Source organism: Aythya fuligula, chromosome 1, assembly GCF_009819795.1.
Source record: "Aythya fuligula isolate bAytFul2 chromosome 1, bAytFul2.pri, whole genome shotgun sequence".
Classification (NCBI taxonomy): domain Eukaryota; kingdom Metazoa; phylum Chordata; class Aves; order Anseriformes; family Anatidae; genus Aythya; species Aythya fuligula.
In genome coordinates, this window is record NC_045559.1 from 138954655 (window position 1) to 138977372 (window position 22718).

General features: G+C 38.7%; 1 protein-coding gene across 13 annotated transcripts in view; it reads right to left on the reverse strand.

Moving 5' to 3' along the window:
* INPP4A (inositol polyphosphate-4-phosphatase type I A) overlaps positions 1–22718 on the reverse strand; it is a 110627-nt gene that overhangs the window by 9452 nt on the left and 78457 nt on the right. For 6 of the 13 annotated variants that reach the window (XM_032183137.1, XM_032183130.1, XM_032183147.1 and 3 more), the window contains 11 exons: positions 21926–22109; positions 20364–20582; positions 17541–17679; positions 14135–14167; positions 9759–9931; positions 8245–8368; positions 7251–7377; positions 4944–5084; positions 3551–3648; positions 1146–1258; positions 643–797 (listed from right to left, as the gene is read on the reverse strand). In XM_032183137.1, coding sequence (XP_032039028.1) covers positions 643–797; positions 1146–1258; positions 3551–3648; positions 4944–5084; positions 7251–7377; positions 8245–8368; positions 9759–9931; positions 14135–14167; positions 17541–17679; positions 20364–20582; positions 21926–22109 — 1506 coding nt within the window. Of the gene's footprint in view, positions 1–642; positions 798–1145; positions 1259–3550; positions 3649–4943; positions 5085–7250; positions 7378–8244; positions 8369–9758; positions 9932–14134; positions 14168–17402; positions 17680–20363; positions 20583–21925; positions 22110–22718 lie in introns of all 13 variants that reach the window. The other 7 variants (XM_032183085.1, XM_032183091.1, XM_032183066.1 and 4 more) reach the window with 2 other exon arrangements.

Genomic DNA, 22718 nt, shown 5'->3' on the forward strand with positions numbered 1-22718 from the left:
CAACAGTAAACAGATTTTTTTTAGTACAGTTGTTAACTCTGCAAACATCTCTGCTGCTTCAGAATACAGAACATCGTTATATTGATATGACAACAGCACACTGACACGCTGTGATGAAATTTGGGTGCTGTATTGTGAAACACTCACACTAACGTTTTGCCCAGTGAGCAAGGTGTTTCACTGCTAAAGAATACATGGTGGCAAACCAGTGCAAACTGCAGGTGTCTATGTTTCAAAGAACAAAATACAAGTCACCTCGGACAAACTTGCCTGATCTAGAACTAAGAAACCCACTACTATGACAGTAAAGGCAACCCCAGTAAACAATTTTCAGAGAAGTAGCCCTTTCCTGTTCTGTAAGCTCAGCATTAACTGAAAATGTGTTTTTACATGCTTCTCTGAAAACTTCCAATTCACTACTGAAAACTAAAACCCATCTGATGCAGATCTGGTAACCACCAACTTTAGCATATAAAACGCACTAATACATGCAGCAAGTGGGGGGTGAATCCTAGCAGCCAGCTTTGCAGTTTTCTACCTTTATTTTTCTTTTTGTTTCTTTTGATAGAAACAGACACCACTGCTCCTCTGCAGTTTGCATGGTTCCTCATTTAGGAATAAGGGACACAGTCAATCTCTTACCTCCTCATACACTCCAGAGCCTGGGTAAAGACCTGTGGGGCCATTCCATGTTCATGCTGTAGGATCAGACACTGCTCCAGGGTGACCGACATGGCAGTCCTATCCTTGGCACTTTTACAGCTTGTAAACCGAACACCATTTAGTCTGCGGCATATCTAGAAATGAGATATGAAATTCATCATTCCTTCCTCGTGTATAACCTTCCATCAGAGAACACACCCGTATTTCTCCTCCTTAGAGATACAAATCTTTTGTAGGACTGTGATGTCAAAAGTTGTCAACTTTGGTACAGCAGTACTTTGTTGCATGTGTTGTAGGGAAAATACTGATGTGAAAATAAAAACATTTTCTTTATCTCCCCATAGCCAGGGAAGCATGGCAGCATTTCCAAGCAACATGCATGCAAATGATGAAATCTGAACATACCAGTAAAAAAAGGGGAAAATACACACATATACAAAAAATCAACTGAGCTATACAAAAATGCTTAGACTAATAAATACCTCAGCAGCTTGCCAAAGGATATCAACATTCTTATTTTTCCTTGCATGTACATTTTGTCCCAGAAATCTTAACAGTTCAGGCAGGCACGTCTGACTACGAGATCGAGGTAGACCTATAATAGAAACAACACCAACTCTACTTATTTATCCGTATTCAACACTTTTAGAAAGATCAGTTAAACAAGAAGTGTTCCTATATGTTCATTGGAAAGGCAGTCATGTTTTCTTGAAGCTATCAGAGCTTAAAACTAACCCAATTTTTAATTACTTACTAACACTAACAAACCAGGTTTAATTAAACTCTATTAGAAATATGTATTCAGTTTATTTAAAACTTCAGAGATTCAGAATAGTGATGGCAATATAGTAACAGAGGGGGAAAAAGGGAGAAAGACCAGTATAGTGTTTTGTTTGGTGTGTCCTGGACATACTTGCTTTGACATACTGCTCAGAACTGTGCATAAACATGTAACTGTATTATTCCCTCTCAGAGGTGATAGGATAACATCTACATCTCCACAGAAACTCTGAAGGTATCAGCTTATATTCAGCTCACATATTCAATTTGCAGCCTAGGCAGTTTTCGGTTACAAGAAACACACACTCCAACAGGACACTACACTGCCAAAATTGATTTATTAATATTTCAGTAAGTGGAAATAAAGCTATTGAAATTTTTCAGTATGTCAGAGTGTTTTCAACAGCCATCTCATGCCTACATGCTCAAAGTGCTACACATTGTCTCTCACAATCAACAATAAGTATTAAATAGGTCTTTTTCTTTTTTTTTGAGGATTATCTACAGAGGACACCAGCTAAAGCTGTGACTGTATAAATACGGTGGTATGCACTGTTAAAAAATGGCTGTGTTAAAAAGTCTCTGCATGGGTAGTATATGAGGTTTTAGTTCGGGAAACCACAAAACATTTATCCAAGCTGGATTGCAAAAATATTTCTGCACTGACCCAGGACAAACAGTGAAGCTGAATGAAGTTTAGGCAGAGGGCAGATTTTTCCCCTTAGTGGTATTCATCTCATGTGGCAGGGAGTTCAGTGTAATGACAGGTAACCGGACTGAGGGAGAAAAGGCAGGTGGACACAAGACTGTTTTGTTTTGCTTTACTGTTAAGGTGCATGTTAATGCCACCTGTCCAGCACTGTCTCCAGCTTTATTCAGAACTTCAAGATGCTTGAGGAAAAACCTTTGGTATAAGGACTAAGTCTTACTGGCAAATGAGAAGCTCGAAGCTGTGGCACCAGTGCTCTTTAAAAATAGAGGAGAGTAAGTGTAATGATAAAACAGAATCCAAAAGCCATGGAAAAGAATGAACAAATTACAGGACAGAAAATAGACTGCAGAATAAAAAATGTTTAAAGAAAAAGGCTAAACCTAACAGATGACCACATCAACATAAGAGGCTTGAGAATCTGGAAAGGGACTGTAGTAAAAAAAAAAAAAAAAAAAAAAAAAAAAAAAAAAAAAAAAAAAGCAAGCTAAACCAAAAAGTAGAGGAAGGAACTGACTGAGAAGTATGTTAAGAAAGACTATGGACAGAAACAGGAAGGAATGGTGAAAAAAGTGGAACAAAAATCAATGTTAACTGATTAACTTCTGAAGTTTACAAGAAAATCTGATGCTAGAGTACCATAGAGTAAAACACGGTTTAAAATTTTGCAACTAAATTTCAGAGAAATTATTATGCACAATTGTGAACAATCAGAAAGAAGAAGCTCTAAGCTGCATCAAAATTTTCTATTCCTGCAATAAACTGCAGTTGTGGAACCCATGAAATTAGCTTACAGGATGTTTGGTACTACTAATAACAAATCAATGAATTCTCACCATTTTGGGGGGCAGCTTATTCTACTGCCTTCTCAAAATACAGTAGCGAGCAGGACATAAAAGTAGCAAGTGAAGTTCAAGCTTGTAGCTACTGTCTCTCCTTCAGGTTCTAGACCTCTCTGTTGTTGGCTGCAGATACAACAATTTCATTCAAGTGCCAAAAAATATGCAGAGGGAAAGTGATTAAGGAGTTCCCCAAAATGTCAGTTGCTCTCTGTACAGGTCATCAACAGAAAATGACCAGAAACTGCACACAGAAGTGCTGCTGCTATGACCTGTCATGTTTTTGCCTTCCCCTCTTACTGCCTACCTGTGTTTATACAATACGTAATGCCACTTAGATGCAAAAGTAAATTTTAAAAAGTTAATCAGACTGAACTTCAAGACACTTGAATCTACTCTACTTAGTACTAATGTATTAAATTAGAGTCACATCTTTTCTTGGAGGTTACTGACACTGGCCTATCATCAATGTATAAGCACCTAACTTGAAGCAAGCAAACAAGAACATCAGCCTGAACTGCTGTTGAACCAGATTTGCTGTTAATTATCCAATACTTACAATCATCAGGCAAAACTTCCTTGAACTGCTCAAAATACGAATTCAACCGCACTAAGCTTTCCATGTTAATTACTTCTTGCAGTGAGGTGTCTCCAAACCTTTAAAAGGTGAAGAAGGGAACAGTTAAACATGAGGTAATCTTTCTGCTTTTCTTCAAAAGGACTTCACTTGGCAATACAACTATGAGAAAACAGTTCAAAGATTCATCTCACCAAATTCCTGAACATTCAAATGCAAAGTAAAGCATAAAAGAAAGGAGTTGCAGAGATTCACTCCAGAAAAAGAAAATACTTGAGTGTGAGGGGAAAAGTGGGAAGGAAGGCAGAAAGAAAAACCTTGTAGAAAACAATACTTAAAACACTTTGGGTTTTGTATCTCTCTTTCAATATATTAGTTCATAAACTAATAATAACCATGGCATCAGGAGACAGGCTTAAGAACTTTGATTTCAGTCATGTGAATGAGAAGTATGGATCCAAGAGTGATAAAATGTGAATGTAATAAATAATCATCAATACTGTGATTCAGCTCACCTAACTATATATACATATATGTATGAATGTATATGTACATACATTTATACACACATACATATAAACATGCACATGGTGTTCAAATCTACAACTACACTAGTCATCTCAAGCTCCCTTTGCAGGCAAAAGCAACTGCTGGAATGCCATAGTTAGATTTTTCTATTTGCCTGCACACTCCTGCTGATACAATATGCCTGTGCCTGGCTTCACCCAGTTCTCCATTAAAGCAGGATCTGTCAATGTACTCCTTACAGATATGGCCATAACAAAGAGAAGCTCTGGTGGCTATTCCAGAACTGAAGTTTCCCTTACAAAAACTGTTATGTAATTACATTGTTCAGCTTCACTAGAGCGGTGCTGCATTATGTAAAACCTGCAACAATACATTAAAACAGAGGTCCATCTAGCCCAATATCCTGTTTTTTGACAGTTTTCCTCCAGAAGAGGAAGTCTAAAGAAGAATGCAAAAGCACAAAGGTAAATACACAATGATACTCAGAATAATCTCAGCCTCTACTGATTCACTGCTCACAGAGCTTTCAGGTCACAAGCAGCACGTCTGTGTTAAACAGCCCGTGATACATCTCCTCTTCTGTAAGTCCACTTCTGAACTTGTACTAGACACAAACCCATGAGGTAAGGAGCTCCACAGCCTTGTGTCATGTGAAGTATCTCCTTTTGTTTGTTTTGAATTTGCCAGCTTCATTTATTTAATGTTCCCTTGTTTTTGTATTGGAGGAGAAACCAAATTGCTGTTAATAATGCAACAGTATAATGCCACAGAGAGACAGAGAGATACTACCATCAGAAGAGAATGGTGAACTGCCATTAAGGGCAAGCTTGCATGAATGAATACCTACTTCTCTGCTAGGGTTTGCTGCTCATTGATCCCCACGTTGAAAAGAACAGGCTGAACCCTCAGTAACATGCCACTTTGAATCTCTCGCGGCAGTAAATCAAACAAGGCGCTTGGCAAAGGGATCCTCACATTAAATCCATCACTGCGGGTAAAGAAACAGATATTAGACATACAGATCAAAAAGCAACATTCTGAGAATGGGCTAACATCCAGAATGTAATCCAATTATTAAAAAAATAAGAATTGGTAAAAGCTGAGGACTTAAAAGAACTGCTACAGCTTGGTCCTAGTCAGACAAGCTATTCTACCTCAAATTGACAAAAGCTGATTTTGCTCTTCTCATTAATACTGCAGCTCTCGTACAAGTTTGGTTAAAAAAGTCAATTTTTGTCTTGTCTCTGTCTCATCAAGAGTAAAGTGTCTTTGATTTTAAAGTAATAGAGGCTGGTGATGATGCCTGTGCAAAGAAGGATACATTTTTGGATATGGTAAGTAGTGCTGACATTTCATAGGTGGACAGAGACAATGATAGGAGTGACCCGAGTATAAGTTGAAGGGGGAGCTAACAAAAGCCCTGATGTGGAACCTTGTGATTCAGACCTAGAAGCCTGTTCTTGCTACACACCAGGTTACCTTGGGTCTGCTGAGCTACAGCAAAGAGCACTGTGTATACTTCATCTCCTGGTAAATGTGAGGTACTGCAACTTACCTTTACACACAACGTAAGAGCAGACTCAGGTAAGTCACATTACCTTCCATCTGCTATAGGCTGAGGGATTGCAAGGAAAAAAGTGACTGTGATTTGAGTGCTGTGCACTAACCTAACAGCAGCAGTCCAAGTTCAAGTCCTTGCAGTGCAGCATTCCTATGATCATTTATCTGCTCACAAGACGCTGTCAGCAGCACTCTCAAGTGCAGCATAAACTTTCAAGTATAGCAGAAGAGCTCTGGGAAGTGTACAAGGTAATCAGAATTGCCCTGTCCCACATTTATGTTGGATGGAGGTACAAATCCTGGGGTGTGTTTGAAAGCAAAAAGCCTATTTTCACCTCTTACTGTAAAGCTTCCAATAGTTTGCACCAAAATAAATAAGCACATTTTTTTATTCTCTTCCTATGATAAAATCTCTAAAGCAAAATAATAAGCAAGGCCTGAATCTAGTGGAGACTAGTTTCCTACTGATTTGTGTCCTATGTCTGACAGCAAGTTGTAACTAAAAATCTTCTTGGAACATGATTTTAATGTCAACTGCCATTCCCAAAGGTCTCAGCAATTTCTGTTATGATTGTGCTGCAGTCCTCCTTCAGCTAGTGCACTTTTCATTGCATGTTAACCTAAACTTAATTAAGTTTCTCTTAAAGTCCTTATCTTAGAGAATGCTAGCTGCTTTTCATATGTGGGTGAAGCTGGGCAGAGCTTCAGTGGAGCTCGTCACACCAAACTGTAATCAAGTAAGCCTTATTTCCCCCAGAAATCAGATTCAAAACTAAAAGACTCTAAAGACTCTAAAACACAGAAATATTAAAACACCAATTTCCGTGAGGCAACTGTCCTCACATCCATTCATTCCTGTGAACTGGCTTCCTCTGAGCAAGAGCTCTCCTGCAGGCCCCCATCAGCATCCCCTCAGAAGCCAGTGTGAGGGCAGCTGATAAGCAGGTTGAGCAGCCTGATGGAAGCGAGACTGTTGTAAAAGCTTCCCATCACAATAAAGCTGCAGCAGATCACTCTCAGGATGTTTGTTATGTGGATGTTTGTTACTTGAGAGAGACTTTTTTTTTTATAAAAAAAAATGCTTACAAGCTCAAACTTGAAAATAGCTCTTTTTAGACAAGTGGCCAATACGAGAAGCAGTCTAGTGTTTCACAAGCATCTATATGTTAAATCCACTTTGGCCATGATAGTTTAGAAACTGACCCTAAGTAGGCCTCAACAGCAGCCCATCAACTGCCTGACACACATTTCATGCCCTACTGTGCTAATGGTGACTCATTAGTCAATGGCATCCAGTAAAGCACGGACTAACTTATCAACACCAGTGAATTTCAGACAAGATCAGCCTCAAAAGTCAGTCTGAAATCTACAACAGCACAAGTGCTTAAGATGGTAAATCAGCTTCATAACATTTCTCTAAAGTTTTGAGGGGAAAAAAAAAAACAAAAACAAAAACAAACAAACAAACAAAAAAAAACAACAGCATGGTTTCTTGGTTTCTAAGTTTCTTATTCATTTGAATTTCAAGCGTAGTATCAGCACTTTGCCCTTCTGCAGTCCCACCCCACTTTCTGCCGTCCCCATTTTTTCTTACCGATTTCCAGTGATGACTGGCAGCATGTCAGTAGATGTACTTGATGTTGCCTGAGTTACTTTAAAGGTTACATTCCTCAAGTCCATGATTCCCAAACTCATGTCCTCCAGCATTGCCAGCTCCTCACCTAAATCAAGGAGGAAAAAGTGAATTGTAATCACTAGTTGTTATGTACTTTCCCTTTATCGATTTGATCAAGGCTATAGGTCACAGATCTCATGAATTCTGTGGACGCAGAAGCTAGGGAGTCCATGCCTTCGCTGTGGTCTACAGACTGCAGATGATGGCATGATTGACTTTATGAGTCTACCAAGGTTAGAAAACACCAGTTATTTAGCACAGTCCAGGCTACCATCCTTCATGCAGACTGCACACTTATTTTCTTATTTAGACAAAGCTAGTAAGATCTTCCCTGCATTGTCACAGACATGCCATCCTTTGGGTTGGAAATCTGTTTTTGGCATACTGTACTGCAGCACCTTACAAGGTATTCCAGATTTGCTCAGTAAAGTATTCCCTAACTAGAATCCAGATGGCTATTCTGACACAAGAACAGTACTCGTGAAGTACTTTCCCTTTTTGTATTCTCTCTTCAACCTCACATTGTACTGTAGGATTACAAGAGAAAATTACAAAGAAAAATTACAAATATTCAAAAAGCATATTTTGTGCACAGTTTATCCCAGCTTACTGGTATTTTGCTCCATTTCTTTGTTTTAAAAATAATCAAAATGATTTTTTTAAGTGTTGGCCTTAGTATGTCATAAGGCAAGTTCATTTTGTTTTTTAGAAGTAATTCAATTAAAAGTGAAGAATTCGGAGTAGTTAGCAAATTACATACCCCATACATAATCTGGGTTTGCATTTCAATTTTCAAAACCATTGTGTAGCTGAGCTGCAGATTGTACCAACCACTCATGTTCTGCTGTAGCCAATTTAAAGCAGAATTTGCTGACTCAACAGCTGCTATCTCCCATTTGCCCTGTGCCTTTACCATAAGTGCTCAGCAGGCTCTCAAACTGCGCCAGCAAGCCAATGGTGTAAAGTTGTCTTAGAAATCCATCATCATGCAGGCAGTTCCTCAGCTTGATAATGAATCCACAAATGAGAGCTGTCAGCTGTGGGAGAGAAAACAAAGACAAAAAAGGCTCTTCAGCCCCAAATGGAAACAACACTGCACATAAGAAAGAGGTGCCATAAAATCTGTCAGACTGATGCTCTTTTACCTTAAATGACACTCTTTGCAGCTAAAGAGAGACAGCCAACCAACAAAAATCAAAACACTCATAAAAACTGATTTAGGGCACACTGCCTTCATCTCACAAGCTCTTCCAAGGTGGACTTGCTGCTATTTGTTTTCTTGACACGACCACTTGCATTGGAATCTACAACTTATGAATTACAAAAGAGTCTCCTTGGAGAATTGCTTTAGTTACAGATGGAAAAGCAATACTACCAGCTCGAAGCCACAAATATTGAAAGTATGAATAAATGATTTTTTAAAATGATATTTTAAGAAAGCTTAAAAATGTGATGTCTGTTCACATTATGCGAAGATTCAAACTCTGTAGTGCTATGAGATATTCTACACAAGGCCCTTGGACTGATCTAGTACTAAGATCTAAAACCAGTACTCTTTTTAATTCACTCTTTCTGTTAAAAAAGGAATTTCCACAGTGACTTCCAGATGTGATGTACACATATATATGACTTCCAGAATTAAACAGAAGTGACTGAAGTTATATTTATGATGAGTAAACGTATTCAAAGCATTGAGTTAAAAAAAAAAAAAGCTGTGTTATGAAGTGGGCTTTGTGTAGGAAGATTCTCTGAACTTATCTCTACGAGATATTATATTTTGGGCCAACAACAACCCTACCAAACAATGTCCAAGAGATAGGCTGTTTGAAATAAATGAAGGAGATATTAATCTCACAGGGAGTAGACACACTGCAGAAGTGTAGTGGGCAGATGAGGTGTGGAAGGTTTTTTATTACAGACATCTGCTAGTCAGTGACTGACACAAAAGAGACCCCAGCGGGCCCAGTAACAGAACTTTTAGAGAAACCTCAGCACTCATTCCTCCCCACTTCTCTCCTCCTTAAGTACTGCTGGTCCTATTGGTTTTCTTGATGCTGAAAACAACAGAAGGTAACCAAAGGAGTACTTGCAGTTCATGGGATTTTTTTTAAAGCTCTTTCACATCTTACTTTTGGTTTTAGTTTAGTGGCACTGGATGACAAAGGTTGTTTCTGTACACAGGAGAATTTTCAGTATTTCTGTCACAATCTGTTTTGAAATTGGGAATATATATCCCAGGGAACATTTAAGTTTTATATTGCCAAATGCATGTAAGTGACAAATAAGGAGGGGATAGTACAGTCTGTGAGAGGAGATCACAGCATTAAGAACAGATCTGAAAAATTCCGAAAATACCCATCTTTCATATTTCATAAAAACCCAGCACATGTCCTAGTGTAATCAAATCCTGCAAATTTGCTTGCTTACAGTTTGGCAGAAGACAACATCCCTGCGATACTGAAGACTCAGGCAGAGCCCTATTGTCGGGGCACTGTCCTGCATTAATAAAAAGACCATGGCTTTCTTTGCCTTGTCACTCATCATGGCCACGCAGTCTGTGAGTGTTGTCAGCAAGGGATAAAGAGCTTCGCTCCATTCACCTGGTTGAAAGAAAAAAATTAACAGCACTGTAAGTACTTTATTTGAAACAAAAATAACACAACATACATTAAGAAGAAACTTCCCATTGCAAGTAAAAGTTGTTGATAATCCACATGTGGCGCTCATTTTATTTTAGCTGGCTGGCTACTCCCTGATTGTTAATAATTAATCTTACAGAGTGGATATTGCACAGGGAAAACATGGAGAATTTCACTCTCCAAGGCTGTTATGACTTTCCCGGCCATGTAATAGCTCCCAGATTTGTGCCCACAGAACGGGCCATACAATAGCTGATTTGGAAAGCATAACAGAAAGATGAATATCTATACACACAAGCATATATAGCTGTGTGTACATGTTCATACACACCCTTTCACAGTGCATTCATTGACAGACAGTACGAAGCCCATCACATAACAGATGTGGACATCTGCTTGGCCATTTCTAAGAATGAGACTTCTCCCAGATATTTCTGCCTTTGAACCTTTTGTGGACTCAGGTGTATCAATCAATTGCCTCACCATTTTAAAGATATTTATCTTCAGTCAGGTAAGACAATGCTTCTCTCACTTTGCAGCAAAGGAGCAATAAAGTAAAGAGGTGAAAACTTGTGTAGGTACTCTTTTACACGTGCCCTGTCTGTTGGGAGGCTTTGAAGGCCTACAGCTAGCTAGCAAGAAATACCAAGAACAGTAACTTAGATGGGAGCTAGCCAGATCCTTGAAGTATTTATGAGCTTGACTTGCACTGAAACACATGAAATACGTCCCAGAGTGACTCTGCTCAAGGTCCTACACAGGAAGCAAAGAAATGAAATTGGGTTGCCAACTCTTATTTTAGTACCCCAAACTCTGTGCCATTCATTCTCCCTGAAGGGACTGCTCTGCCTTAAAATATCCAAGAGGCTCAGTTTCTTTTCTTTCCTTCTTTCACCTTTTGTCTCAATCAACTACAAATTTTAAAAACCTACTTCCATGACTGTATGAAATATTACTCAGATACTGTATGAAAATCCATTCTCTCTGCAATATAAAAAGAAAATAGAATGGAATTTTTTCTCTTTTTAGTGTAAAGAACACTGAAAGAGAAGAACATGTCTCTTTTTAAAGCAAAGGACACTACATTTTATATTTTAAAAGCACCACAAACAGCAGATGTGTGACCCCAGCCTGGTAGGTTGTACAAACAAGGCCATGTACAGATCAAAACCTTCATGAATGGATTCAGTTCAAGCCCCTGAAAGGAAGTTATTTGTGATTTTGACTCAACAACTGGACTAAGAGCTAGTAATATATATATACATATATATATATTTATATTTTTTTTTTATAACCAGCCACAAAGGGAACTTTGGAAACTGGCCAACAAAAACATAACTGGCAAGATTAACAGAACTATCCCCTTTGTTATGTGGTAGATAAACTGCACAGCAATACCTACAAACTACACAAAGGGGAAGTTATTTGGCTCTGCTCCACTGCCACAAAGAAAGCAGGAAACATCAAAAGAGCAGGTAAGGAATTACAGCTTTTCTATTCTATTAACAGTTCTTCTCTCAAAATAAAACAGACACCGTAGCATTGGCCTGTAAATAATTATAAAGCAAAGTACAGATGATACTAATAGAGCATTTCTCTTAATACAGTTAAGAGCTTTTGTATAAATGTGTAAGACTTACAGAAGGAACTGAAAAGATCATCTAGCACATCATCATTCCATTGCCTGGATATACATGCATGCATGTAGTTATTAACTCAGTGGAGCTTTAAAATTGTAGCATGCCTGGCAGCACTTCATTCGAAAGATAAGTTTATCTGTGGCAATCACAAAGTATACTGGTGGTATACTGCATGCCTGAAGAGAAAGCAATCTTTAGATGCTTTCTTCTCCCAGCACTCACATGCAATGCAATGGCTCATCTAAGGGAATGAGCAGAAATCATCCATTTCTTGGTTTCAGATACTGGCCATGAAAAAAATAAGTCCTTATCAGTCTACAAAATTCTAAACACTGCTTCACAGAGGTGTCACGTGTTGCTTTTAATTGCTTTGTCAGTGGTAGCTGCCATGAACAGTAAACAAGAATAGAAAGAATTATACTCACAGCCTCAAATCAGGTTGAAATATTTCATTGACAGCATTTAAATAAATTTGAAAGGACTGTAAGTGCCCACTTGGATTCTTCCAACTTTCTTCAGTCTATTGCTCATAATTCACCTCACAAAACTTCCATTATTGAAAGAACATTTTCTATCCAATCAATCAATGTCACCTTTAAACACCACGAGGCACTAATTCTAATGTGAAATCCATTCTGAGATCCGCTCTTATGTTCTTATGACCATTTTAAAACTATTTATACACTCCCTTGTGCAGATCCATATGTAGAATGATTTGGCAACAGGCCTGAAACGATGAAGATTCAACAAGCTGTTATAGATTTAAAACAGACAGAGATCTACCCCAAGCTAGCTGTTGGTATCTCCTGAACACAAACCCCACTTCTTAATCAGAAGTTTCTACTTCATGCTAAAAGCTATTTTGTCTCAAAACTGGCAATAGGCAATCTGACAAGAAGCCTGTCATTTACTTCAGGTGTTTTTTACTGTACATTAAAGAGAAATCTTGCAGTCTCCACTCAGGCAGCTATAACTAAATTCTGCCCAGTAAATAAGGGCCAGATGTGACCCTGTAAATCTTTGCTGTTTTTCCTACGACCACTGCTGATAGAAGTCATACCTCCATGTACACTTTGAAATGTGGCATTATAAAAATAAATAAATAAATAAATAAAATAAGAGGGCTGCTGGGAAAGTCTACAAAGTCACATATTGGAAGTTCACTGACTATACACTGTCCAAAGGAAAGGGATAAGTAATGTTGATGTGATAAGAAATCCTAATACATAAGTCTGTATAAAGCAAATATCTAAAGCAGGTGGGAAAAGTTTTTGCTTTCTTCCACCCCTAAGAGTCTCTCTTCCCCAGAATAACAATAATGTTATTAAAGTAACTGGCCTCCGGAGCCTTGCAAAGATATCTTGAGTCTTTTCATAATAAAAACAAACAAACAAACAACCATCATCTCTAAATCAAAGGACTGGGAACCTGCAGTTGCCCTTAGATTTAGGTCAGGCTTGCAAGGACTCACCTATGCAAAGAATAGTGAAATATTTATTTAATACATTGCTTACTTATTTAATGAATTGATTAGCCCTAATCCAGCAAAGAGTAATTGACAACTCACTTGAGCACAGTCATGTCACATTTGACTTCAGAGGGAAGCAAGCATGAAGTGCTTCACTGCACTGCAGCCTCAGCCACTTATGTTTAAGGTGCAGTTTTGGGTACATCTGGGTACCCAGCTGGGGTAACCTGAGCCCTTTTAATCTTAAAAATAACTCCGTATTCATTTATGTACCACATTCCTATTTTGTGAAAACTAAAAGGATGTTCCAAGAACTAAAAGTTAGTGCATAATGAGTTTTATTCATTATAGGCTGTCTGAGGATGAAAATCACACCTGCACAGGCGCTTTATTTCCCATGGGTTTCACTAAACCCAGGAGCCCACGCTGTAACAGGTCAACGACTGAACCTTCACTGAACTCAACTTAAGCCTCTCTGAAATGGGAGAAATTACAGCCATCCAGCTGGGAGACCTTGTAACTGTAACACCAGTGTGCAGAAGCACAATGAGAGGAAAGAAGACTAAAGGCATGAGGAAAATCTTCTAAATTCTGTATTCTGAAACGTTAAATTTGCAGTGCCTGATACTGATAGGTTTGTACCATTGCTCTTCTTGATGGCTCCATGTTCTGTTTGAGTTCTCATTCAGAAAGGCAAGCTCAACAGCACATGTGAAAGGACGTGTCTGAAAGATCCTTAAGATCAGACCTTCACGGACTTCAGTGACATATGGAAAATCATTGTCACCCACATTAGTTTTCTAAAACATGTCAACTGGAGAAACCAAAGTGACCATTAACAAGTGTTCTCCCACACTTGAGAAGTTACCAGATACCTGCTTGCACTATTATATGGGTAAATAATCGCTTCTCACTATCTTTAGGTAGGCCGTGTGATATTGCAGAGCATTACCATTTGAAAATGGTCATTCTTAACAGCAAGGCAGTTGTTCAGTTGTAAATTATGAACAAAAACTTGCAATTTTCGGAAGAAGCAGAAGCCATGAACGCACATACCTGGGCCAGATTCTTCCGGAGCGGGGCTGCAATCTGCACAGAAATGGAGGGGCAACATGCATGATTAAGGAGCAGCAACACAGTCTCAACATAAGCAACTCAAATGCTCAATGCCAGGGTTCTCAAACACTTTCACTGGGTGAACAGGAGCTCAGCAGATACCTGTGGGCCCCGAGGGCTCGGGCTGCCTCCTCCACTCCACTGTTTCTGCTCAGAGAGACCCGAGGATGGGGACTCGGAGGAAAGCCAGTACCTGCTAGCTCAGGAGCTCTCTGTGGATTACCAGCGAGTGCACTGCCAATCCCCAGAGATCCACAGGGCACAATTTGAGAACCACTGGTCTAGTGCAATTACAAAATAAGCTGGCTGAAAGGCTGCTAAACAGAACAGCAAAAGACTAGCAGTAAATTCAATGCACTTAACAGAAAAAGGTGTTAAGGCACCCACACTGCAAGAGTAATAGAGAATTGTTACCATGCTATTTGAGACACATCTCTGTTATACGATTTCTAAGAAAGGTAACACAAAAATTAGATTGTATATTGAGGGCTGAAACCTCACCAGTGAAGCCTGTGAGTGTGTCACACTCACTTCAGTGGGAAGAACAGGCTCTCAGGTAAAAAAAACACTACAGTGCAATGCAAACAGTAAAAGGGTAATATATAGCCTGTATATCCCTGCATTCACAAGAAGTAGTTTATTAAAGTAGCAAGATTTATTGTTTATATCTATTATTTATGTTATTATGTTATATCTATTATTTATGTTATTGTTTATATCTAGATTCACTACCCAATGAATTATAAATTCCAAAATAACAACAGATATATCACATTCAATTGTATGCATTATGTATGCATTATGTATGCAATCAGCTGTCCTATACAATTTGGGATAACCTCTCAGTAAATTAAAACTTATATTCATTAAAGATGCTATCTGATCCCATGCAATTTAAGTAATGAATACCTATATCTCTAAATAAAAAAATAAATTAAGAAAAAATATGCAAACAAAACAAACAAAATCCCTTAACTCTTCTTTCTACTATTTCAGGCAGCATTTTCTTTTACAATCATCCATTTATAGAGAGACAATCTAGAGTATTACAATAACATCCTGGTCTCTATCAGTTCTATCTTGATTTGTTGTTTTTTACATTGTTTAAAAAAAATAAATTCTGGCTGCTATCTGCTCAGTGTCATTTATTCAAAACTCAGAATTGCTAACAAAAAAGTGATAGTTCTTTAAATATATGAGAAGGAAAAGCTTTAAAATTTTCTGTTTCTAAACTTAGAGAAAGGATCTTCTTTGTCTCTCAATTTTTCCTGTGATCAGTTGTCGAAAGTGACACAGAAAGGGAATTAGAGGCCAGGTTTGGTGTGGAGTCAATGCAAAACTTTATTTATTTATTATTTCATAGGAACCTGTTCCTCTGTCAAAAATACTGACTATTGACTAGGAACAAAATCTGATGAGAATGTGATCGAGAACTTGGCTCCCTCTGGCCTTACAGTAAACTTCCCATTTACAATTTGAATTCCTCATTAAGACCAGGTACCTAAGAAACAGGATTCCCTCTCCAGGATTTTTTACATTCACTCAACAGTCAGACTTTAGGTTTAGCCCTTATGCTTTGGTAGCACTGGGAAACAGCACCAAGCCCCTTAGCTTTAAAGTCTGATGCACTTTTTGACTTAATTTGCCTTTCCCAGGTTCTGTGGATTAAATGGGAAGATTTTTTCCCCCATTTTGGAGGCACAGAAGGGAAAGGTTACAGAAACTTTTGGCACAAAGGAAACCTTTGGTAGGTAAATGCAGCCAATTCCACTTTTATATTGCATAGGTGTCAGGATCCTGAATAGATGTAAGACCAACTGTAAATGTTGAGTAAATGGAAAGAAAATGATTATTCTGCTTTCAACATAGAATTGACTTGGGAAAAGCTTCTGATATCACCCACAACAGATATTTCCTTCTTTTTTTTTTTTTTTTTTTTTTTAATATTAACAATGAAAAAGTGGTAATCATTGATATAAGGTACCGATAAAACTTTTATATAAATACATATAAAACTTCATATAAACTAGCCAGCAAATAAAAGCATTTAAAGGTATCAAACTGCTAGAACAAATTTAGTCAAAGATTAATAGAGAACACATTCTGAAACAAGAGCCAACTCTCCTATTATGCTCTCCTTTATAATACACAAAAATGTCAGACTAATCTAGAAAAATATGGTCATTTAAAATACTAAGCAAAACATACATTAACATGTAAAAAGAGCTTTACAAAGATACTTAAACATTTATTTTAACTTTCTTCTTGTTTTCTTTTTCTTAAAGGTATTGCCTTCTAACTTTTCTGCAACATTACCAATGGAATGGACGTGAAGTCACAGACAGACACTGAGGGACAAAGGGCCATCAAACGTAAGACAAAACAGAAGGAAATGAAAACACGAACCAATCTTGCTAGAGCTTAATTTGGCATACCTGCTCTATTAAGTGGTCATATCATAGTGACCACGTGTAATGAATGTGAGAGTAAGTCAAAGAAGTACATATATGAATGAAATAATTTTGAAATTTAATGCAAGGCTGCCTTAAACTGATAAGAGTCTCTCTCATTCGCATATTCATGGTAATATGCAACTTCTTTCAATATAGCATCCACTTTACCTCAATTTTTGTTAGGATTATTCTGCTGAGAACTTGCACTGTCAATTCTTACTTTCCAGCTACATGAAGTCTAATTAATAGAGTCCTTCAGTGCTACAGCTTTTGGTAATTTAGATTAAACTCCAGTAGGTTCATGCAAGTTGAGTTCAGTCTAAATGGGACTACTCGGCTCCCCTCCTACACTTTGGCTGTTGGGACGATTCATGTTGCAGTAGTATTTGCACTTCTCCCATGTTTTCCTCAATCTTTTATAGAGGTTCACCATTTTAAGCTTGGATTGCTGCAAAGAAGCTGAAGCCAAGAGGAAAGCTACACACGCTAACCCAAACCTCTGCTTTACTAGCTTAAGACACCCAAATGTCACTGTCATCAGTAGGAGATTTAGCGATGATTTCAGTGGGATCACAATTTCAAAGCAAGTTACAGGCTTAGCAGCTCCATGTACGCCACCAGCCCTCTCTGCCTGATGTCAGTGCCTAACAACACCACCGAACTAAAAACACATGGAAGGATGTAACAGAGGCGTAGGAACGATGCCAGAGCACAGCGAGAGAGCAGCAGTGAGAAGCAGTGTCTGGCATACGCACTTGTCTTTGTGAGAGAATGGCATGCACAGGATGGTGTGGATGATGGTGGTGGTGAGGATGATGATGGTGGTGGTGAGGATGATGAGCTCTCATTTAAATCTTCTGGATTTATCCAGTAGGCACGAGTGTCACGATTACCTTTCTTACTAGTACAGCTGATGTCGCACTGGAAAACATCTTCACAGCTGTCACTTTGCAATCGCTCTTTCTGGAGAAGTTTGTCCACTCTCTGTATAATACACTCCAGACTTTTGTCAACATTCAACCAAACTTTCTCCTTAAAAGAAAACATTCCTTTCTCAATTTAAAAAGAAGAGACATTAGGTAACAAATCCCTTGGCAATATATTTCCTCCAATGATTTCAGTCCCAATTCCTCTACAAAGTTTCCTCTGGGCTATCATGCTTACATTTGTGCACACAAAAGCTCTGTATATGTAAATAGTGTATGCGAGCAAGTCAGCAACATGTAGTAAAATCAATGAGTGGTAAATTGCAAAACTATTTTCAAAGTAAATTTGCTGAACAATTTTAAGTGCCTCTTCCTTCACCATTTATTCGCGTTTCCAGTTGGCACTATTGTTTATTCTTTAGACTCTAATGTTTGACTAGGAAATGCCTAATCACTTTTGCTGACAAATGTTTACATTTCTCCTTTAAAGTTGTATTTCCATAAGGCCCAGAGCAATAAAATTCAGTGACAGCCTTTCCTCCCTTCAAAAGGCTAGCAGAAGCTGACGTACTCCATTCCTTTCAAAGCTACAGTAAGATAGAAAAAAAACCCTGGCATTCCCTTATAAACATGGATGAGCCCAAAAGCTAGATAAATGCAGAAAATATTTTAAAATCATTTTAGAAATTTGGTTGAAGAAGGGAATATCCCTGTTAAGTCAGATAAAGTGGGTGTGTCTGCTCTATGTTTTAAAGTGGTTATTTCTGCAAATGTAAATGCTACTTTTATAGAGGCTGTTGAAAGGAACTGAGACGGGGCCCTGGGCAACCTGATCTAGTGGGTGGCATCCCTGCTCATGGCAGGGGGGTGGAACTAGATGATCTTTGAGGTCTTTTCTGACCCATGCCCCATTCTATGATTCTATGGGATGAAGGAATAAAAAGATATAATATGTACAAATATGTGTGGGGTTTATGTGGCATGGTTTTGGTAGCAGGGGGGCTGCAGAAGTGGCCCCTGTGAGAAGAATGCAGCAGCTGCCCCATGTTAGATAAGGGCCAGTTTCAGTTGGCTCCAAAGGGACCAGAGGCCAGAGCCAAACCAATGAACAATGTTGTTTGCACCTCTGTGAGAGCAGATTTAAGAAGGGGAAAAAGAACTGCTGCACAACAGCAGCTGGGAGGGTGAGGAGTGAGGAGCAGCCCTGCAAGCACCAAGGTTGATGCAGCAGGAGGGCAGGAGGTGCTCCAGGCAGGCAGCAGCAGTTCCCCTGCAGCCTGTGGAGAGGTCTCTGGTGGAGCAGGCTGTCCCCCTGCAGCCCATGGGTCCCACACGGAGCAGATCTCCACGCTGCAGCCCCCCCATGGGTGGAGGAGCCCCTGGTGGAGCAGGTGGATGTGGCCTGGGGGAGGCTGCGGCCCATGGAGAGCCCCCGCAGGAGCAGGCCCCGGGCCGGAGCTGCAGCCCGTGGAGAGGAGCCCACGCAGGAGCAGGGGGTCTGGGGGGAGCTGCTGCCCATCCGTGGGGACCCGTGCTGGAGCAGTTTGCTCCTGGGTCATATTGTAGCTTGTTTTTAGTTTCTCACTGTTCTGGCCTGAAAATAATGGGCAATAAATGATACTGATCTCCCTATGCGGACTGTGTTTTGCCTGTGACAATAAGTGTTGAGTGATCTCCCTGTCCTTATCTCAACCCTTGAGACTTTTCCATTGTATTTTCTCCCCCTTTCCCTTTGAGGAGGGGGAGCAAGAGAGCAGCTGTGGTAGAACTCAGCTGTCCAGCTGGGTAAAAACACCACAGTCAAACTATCTAAAATGTTTCTGGAATGCTTACAAAGATTCAGAACGATCTCCCATTTTGTATTGCAGAAAAACTTATTCAACTATACTGTTAATTGAAATAATAGCAAGAAACACTCTATGAACAAAAAGATGACATAATAATTCTATACAAATGTCTTTTTCCTATATAAATCAGAGTAACAGATAAAATTACTGTATTGTATTAGTATCTAATGAACTGAATTGGCCTTATTAGTATCTCATTATTCTGAGTCTGACTAAGTCAAAGCATGCCAGAACAATTAAAACAAACAAAGATGCATTTTGAAAACAAATCGGATCTCATTTCTAAAGTGGAATTGCACAATATTAATCATTGTTTTAATTTATCTTGACTATTTCTGAGATTTAATTTACTTCTGTTTATATTACACAATGACAGAATTTACACAGGCCATGTCTCATTTCAATTGGCAGTGTGGTATGGAAAACCATTTATATTCTTTGTGCAAACAGTTTTTCAAAGCTGTTCATAATCAAAACAGAGATGGACAGCAAGTTCTAAATATTTAGATGAGAATGTAGAACCAGGGAAAAGTTTGGAAGGCTGAACTGTATAGCTAACACACACAAAATATGCTTTATTTTGGAGAAGTGTAAGAGCCCTTTGTAGTATGGTCAGTTTACTTTAAAGGCTGTTTACTTTCCCTTGGAACTGACTTTAAAAAAAAAACATGAACCAATTTTAGTGATCTCTGATGTTTAGGAGACTAAGAATTATTTATTAAGGCCAGTTTATATCTCCATGCCAAGTAAGTGCACATAGGATGGAGAATGTCTTTCTTGTTGACTAGTACCTCCGGTAGATGAGTAAGATGCATAAAAATACATTTCAAAAAAAAATCCTATGCGTATCTGGTGAGCGGTTACAAACATTATAAATAAAAGAACACAGAAAAATTAAAAAAAAATAGGAAAAAATATTCATCACTCCACTGAGCAAACATACCCATTCCTCTTCATGCCAATCCACCTGCAGAGAAGATCGGCTATTTCTTCCTGTCCATCTGGCCACAAGTGTATCTTGATCATTCCTCAGCATCACTTGTTCTCCTTCTCCAGAGGTTGGGGATGCCTTTGAAGCTATATAATCTGGCCTTGCTGCATTCAGTCCATGTATTGAATTTGCCAACAATTTGCAGTCACAGACTGTGACGAGTTGCCGCGTCTAAAAAGCAATAAACCCCTCGAATTTTAACACCTTTCTATTATTCTGCATATGATTTATACTACATTATTTCACATAAATAAATGAATAAATAAATAAACCACGCTAATATCCTGTAAAAGAAAATAGCCACTGTTTAGGAGTCTCTGAGGTGCCTTTAAATCATTTTATACCATGTCCTTAAAAAGCTATATAGGGTACCAAAACACAAAGGGTACATTTCCCAAGTCTGTACTACTATACTAGCCTTGCTGTTGCTGAAAATTTCACCAATAATTTGCAATTCTTAACATTTTTATTTGCACTTCACCCTGCATTTGATGAAAGTTTAGAACACCATGCAGACATTTTTATGGCCCACACAACAGTTACCACACCAGACAGACCGTGCTTAAGCCCCACCAACCTGTCTCAAATCACAGCAATTAGGACTTAAGAGGAAAGCTAAAAGTTATAATTCATGAATCAATATAATCTGCTTCCTTATTTAGTGATGTTATGTTAAAAGATTTCTATAAGTTATGTGAATATGAAAAGACTCTGGCCTGTTTGTCTATTAAGAAAACAAGCTTCTCTTTATATATACAGACTTTGTCCAGCTTTAGAAAACCCCACAGATTAGTTATACACACTGTAGTCATTTAGAGTGAACGTTACAACTAATACATTTACATGGGGTCACATTATCTTTTGCGGTCTACAAGGCTGTATAAATTTCCCTTCAACTGGAACAATTTATGGCAAGGTGATCTGTCACTGCTGTTCCTGCCATGTGCAACCTTCAGATCTGCTTCAGGGACAGAAGACATCACTAAAACTGTAGTTGTTTTTATCCCTGTCAATACGATTGTGTTCAGGTGTGGTTTCAGTCTGTTTTCTATTAACAGCTATCAAAAAATAACTGATTGGCATCACTAATTCAGGCAAAGGCTGTCGCCATTATTCCTTATTTTACCAGTGGAACAGGAAGAAGAGTTTGATATGCTTAAGTTTTGTTCAATTGCTGCTGCTTGACAGGTAACTTGGGCATATAAAAAAGGTGGTTATGGAGAAAAGTGTATAAAAGAAAATGAAAAAATGCTCATTTCTGGAATAGGACGAGTGAATAGAGGCAAACAGAGGACACTTTCGAGAGGAGGTGAAGGCAAAGGAGTATGAAGAGTAGGAGAAAACCCAAATAAAATGCAGCAAGTTCTAAAAGCTTGTCTGTTTTCATTTTTTATTTAGGACTATGCATGTTACAATACATTACTGAAAATGTAAAATAAATGTTTCAAGAAAATTTACTAAAGAAGGGTTAAAAAAAAAGTGTGCTTCAGTGTGAAGACGTATTCTTCTCCTACCTTATCTGCCAGGATGGCAAGTGTTCTTTCAAGGCCATTAGCTGATCTGTCCTTGGCAGCTCTTGAGAGCCTTTCTGCATAGTAGCTGACTTGAGTTTTCAGGGTGTTGATTTGTGCAATAATTTCCTTTGCTCTAACAATGTCCTGTGGGATGTATATTATAGACTGGGAACTTGTTGAAGTGCTGAAAAAGAAAGATGGATTTAAGGGGGAAAATTGCTCTAGAGGTACACACATTACGGTAGCATGCTGGGGAATTAATGGCAGACAACAAAATTTTACCTAAGCTAGCAATCAACAGTGAAAGGCCAGTGGGCAATTGCACAGCAGGAACATGATCCTAGAGCTTTCTCTGCCTTTACTGAAAGCACTCAGATGCAGATTTACTAATCCCTTATGTGACTGTGGGCAGAGCTCGTATACTAGAGGGACAATTTTGCTGATGAGAATGTGTGAGATAGATTTTACTGTCAGAGACAGAACCAGCATTTGCAATGACAGCTTGCCCCATTCTCCCTCTGCTTACAACACAGACACTTCACTGAGGCCTGGTTTGCAAAACAGTATTACCACACAGCTACCCGTGCTGTGAAAAGAAAATAAAACCTGCACTATTTCCAACATGGACATGGCACCCAGATCTGTAATGGAGACGGTGTGGTACTAACAAAATTCCTTCTGCTAGCATATCCTTTCCTCTATTGCAGGCCTGACTGGAGTTACACCAGAAAAAACAATCTTATCAAACACAAATTGAGGCCTCCATCCTTTGTTTAGCCTCTCTGAGCACACC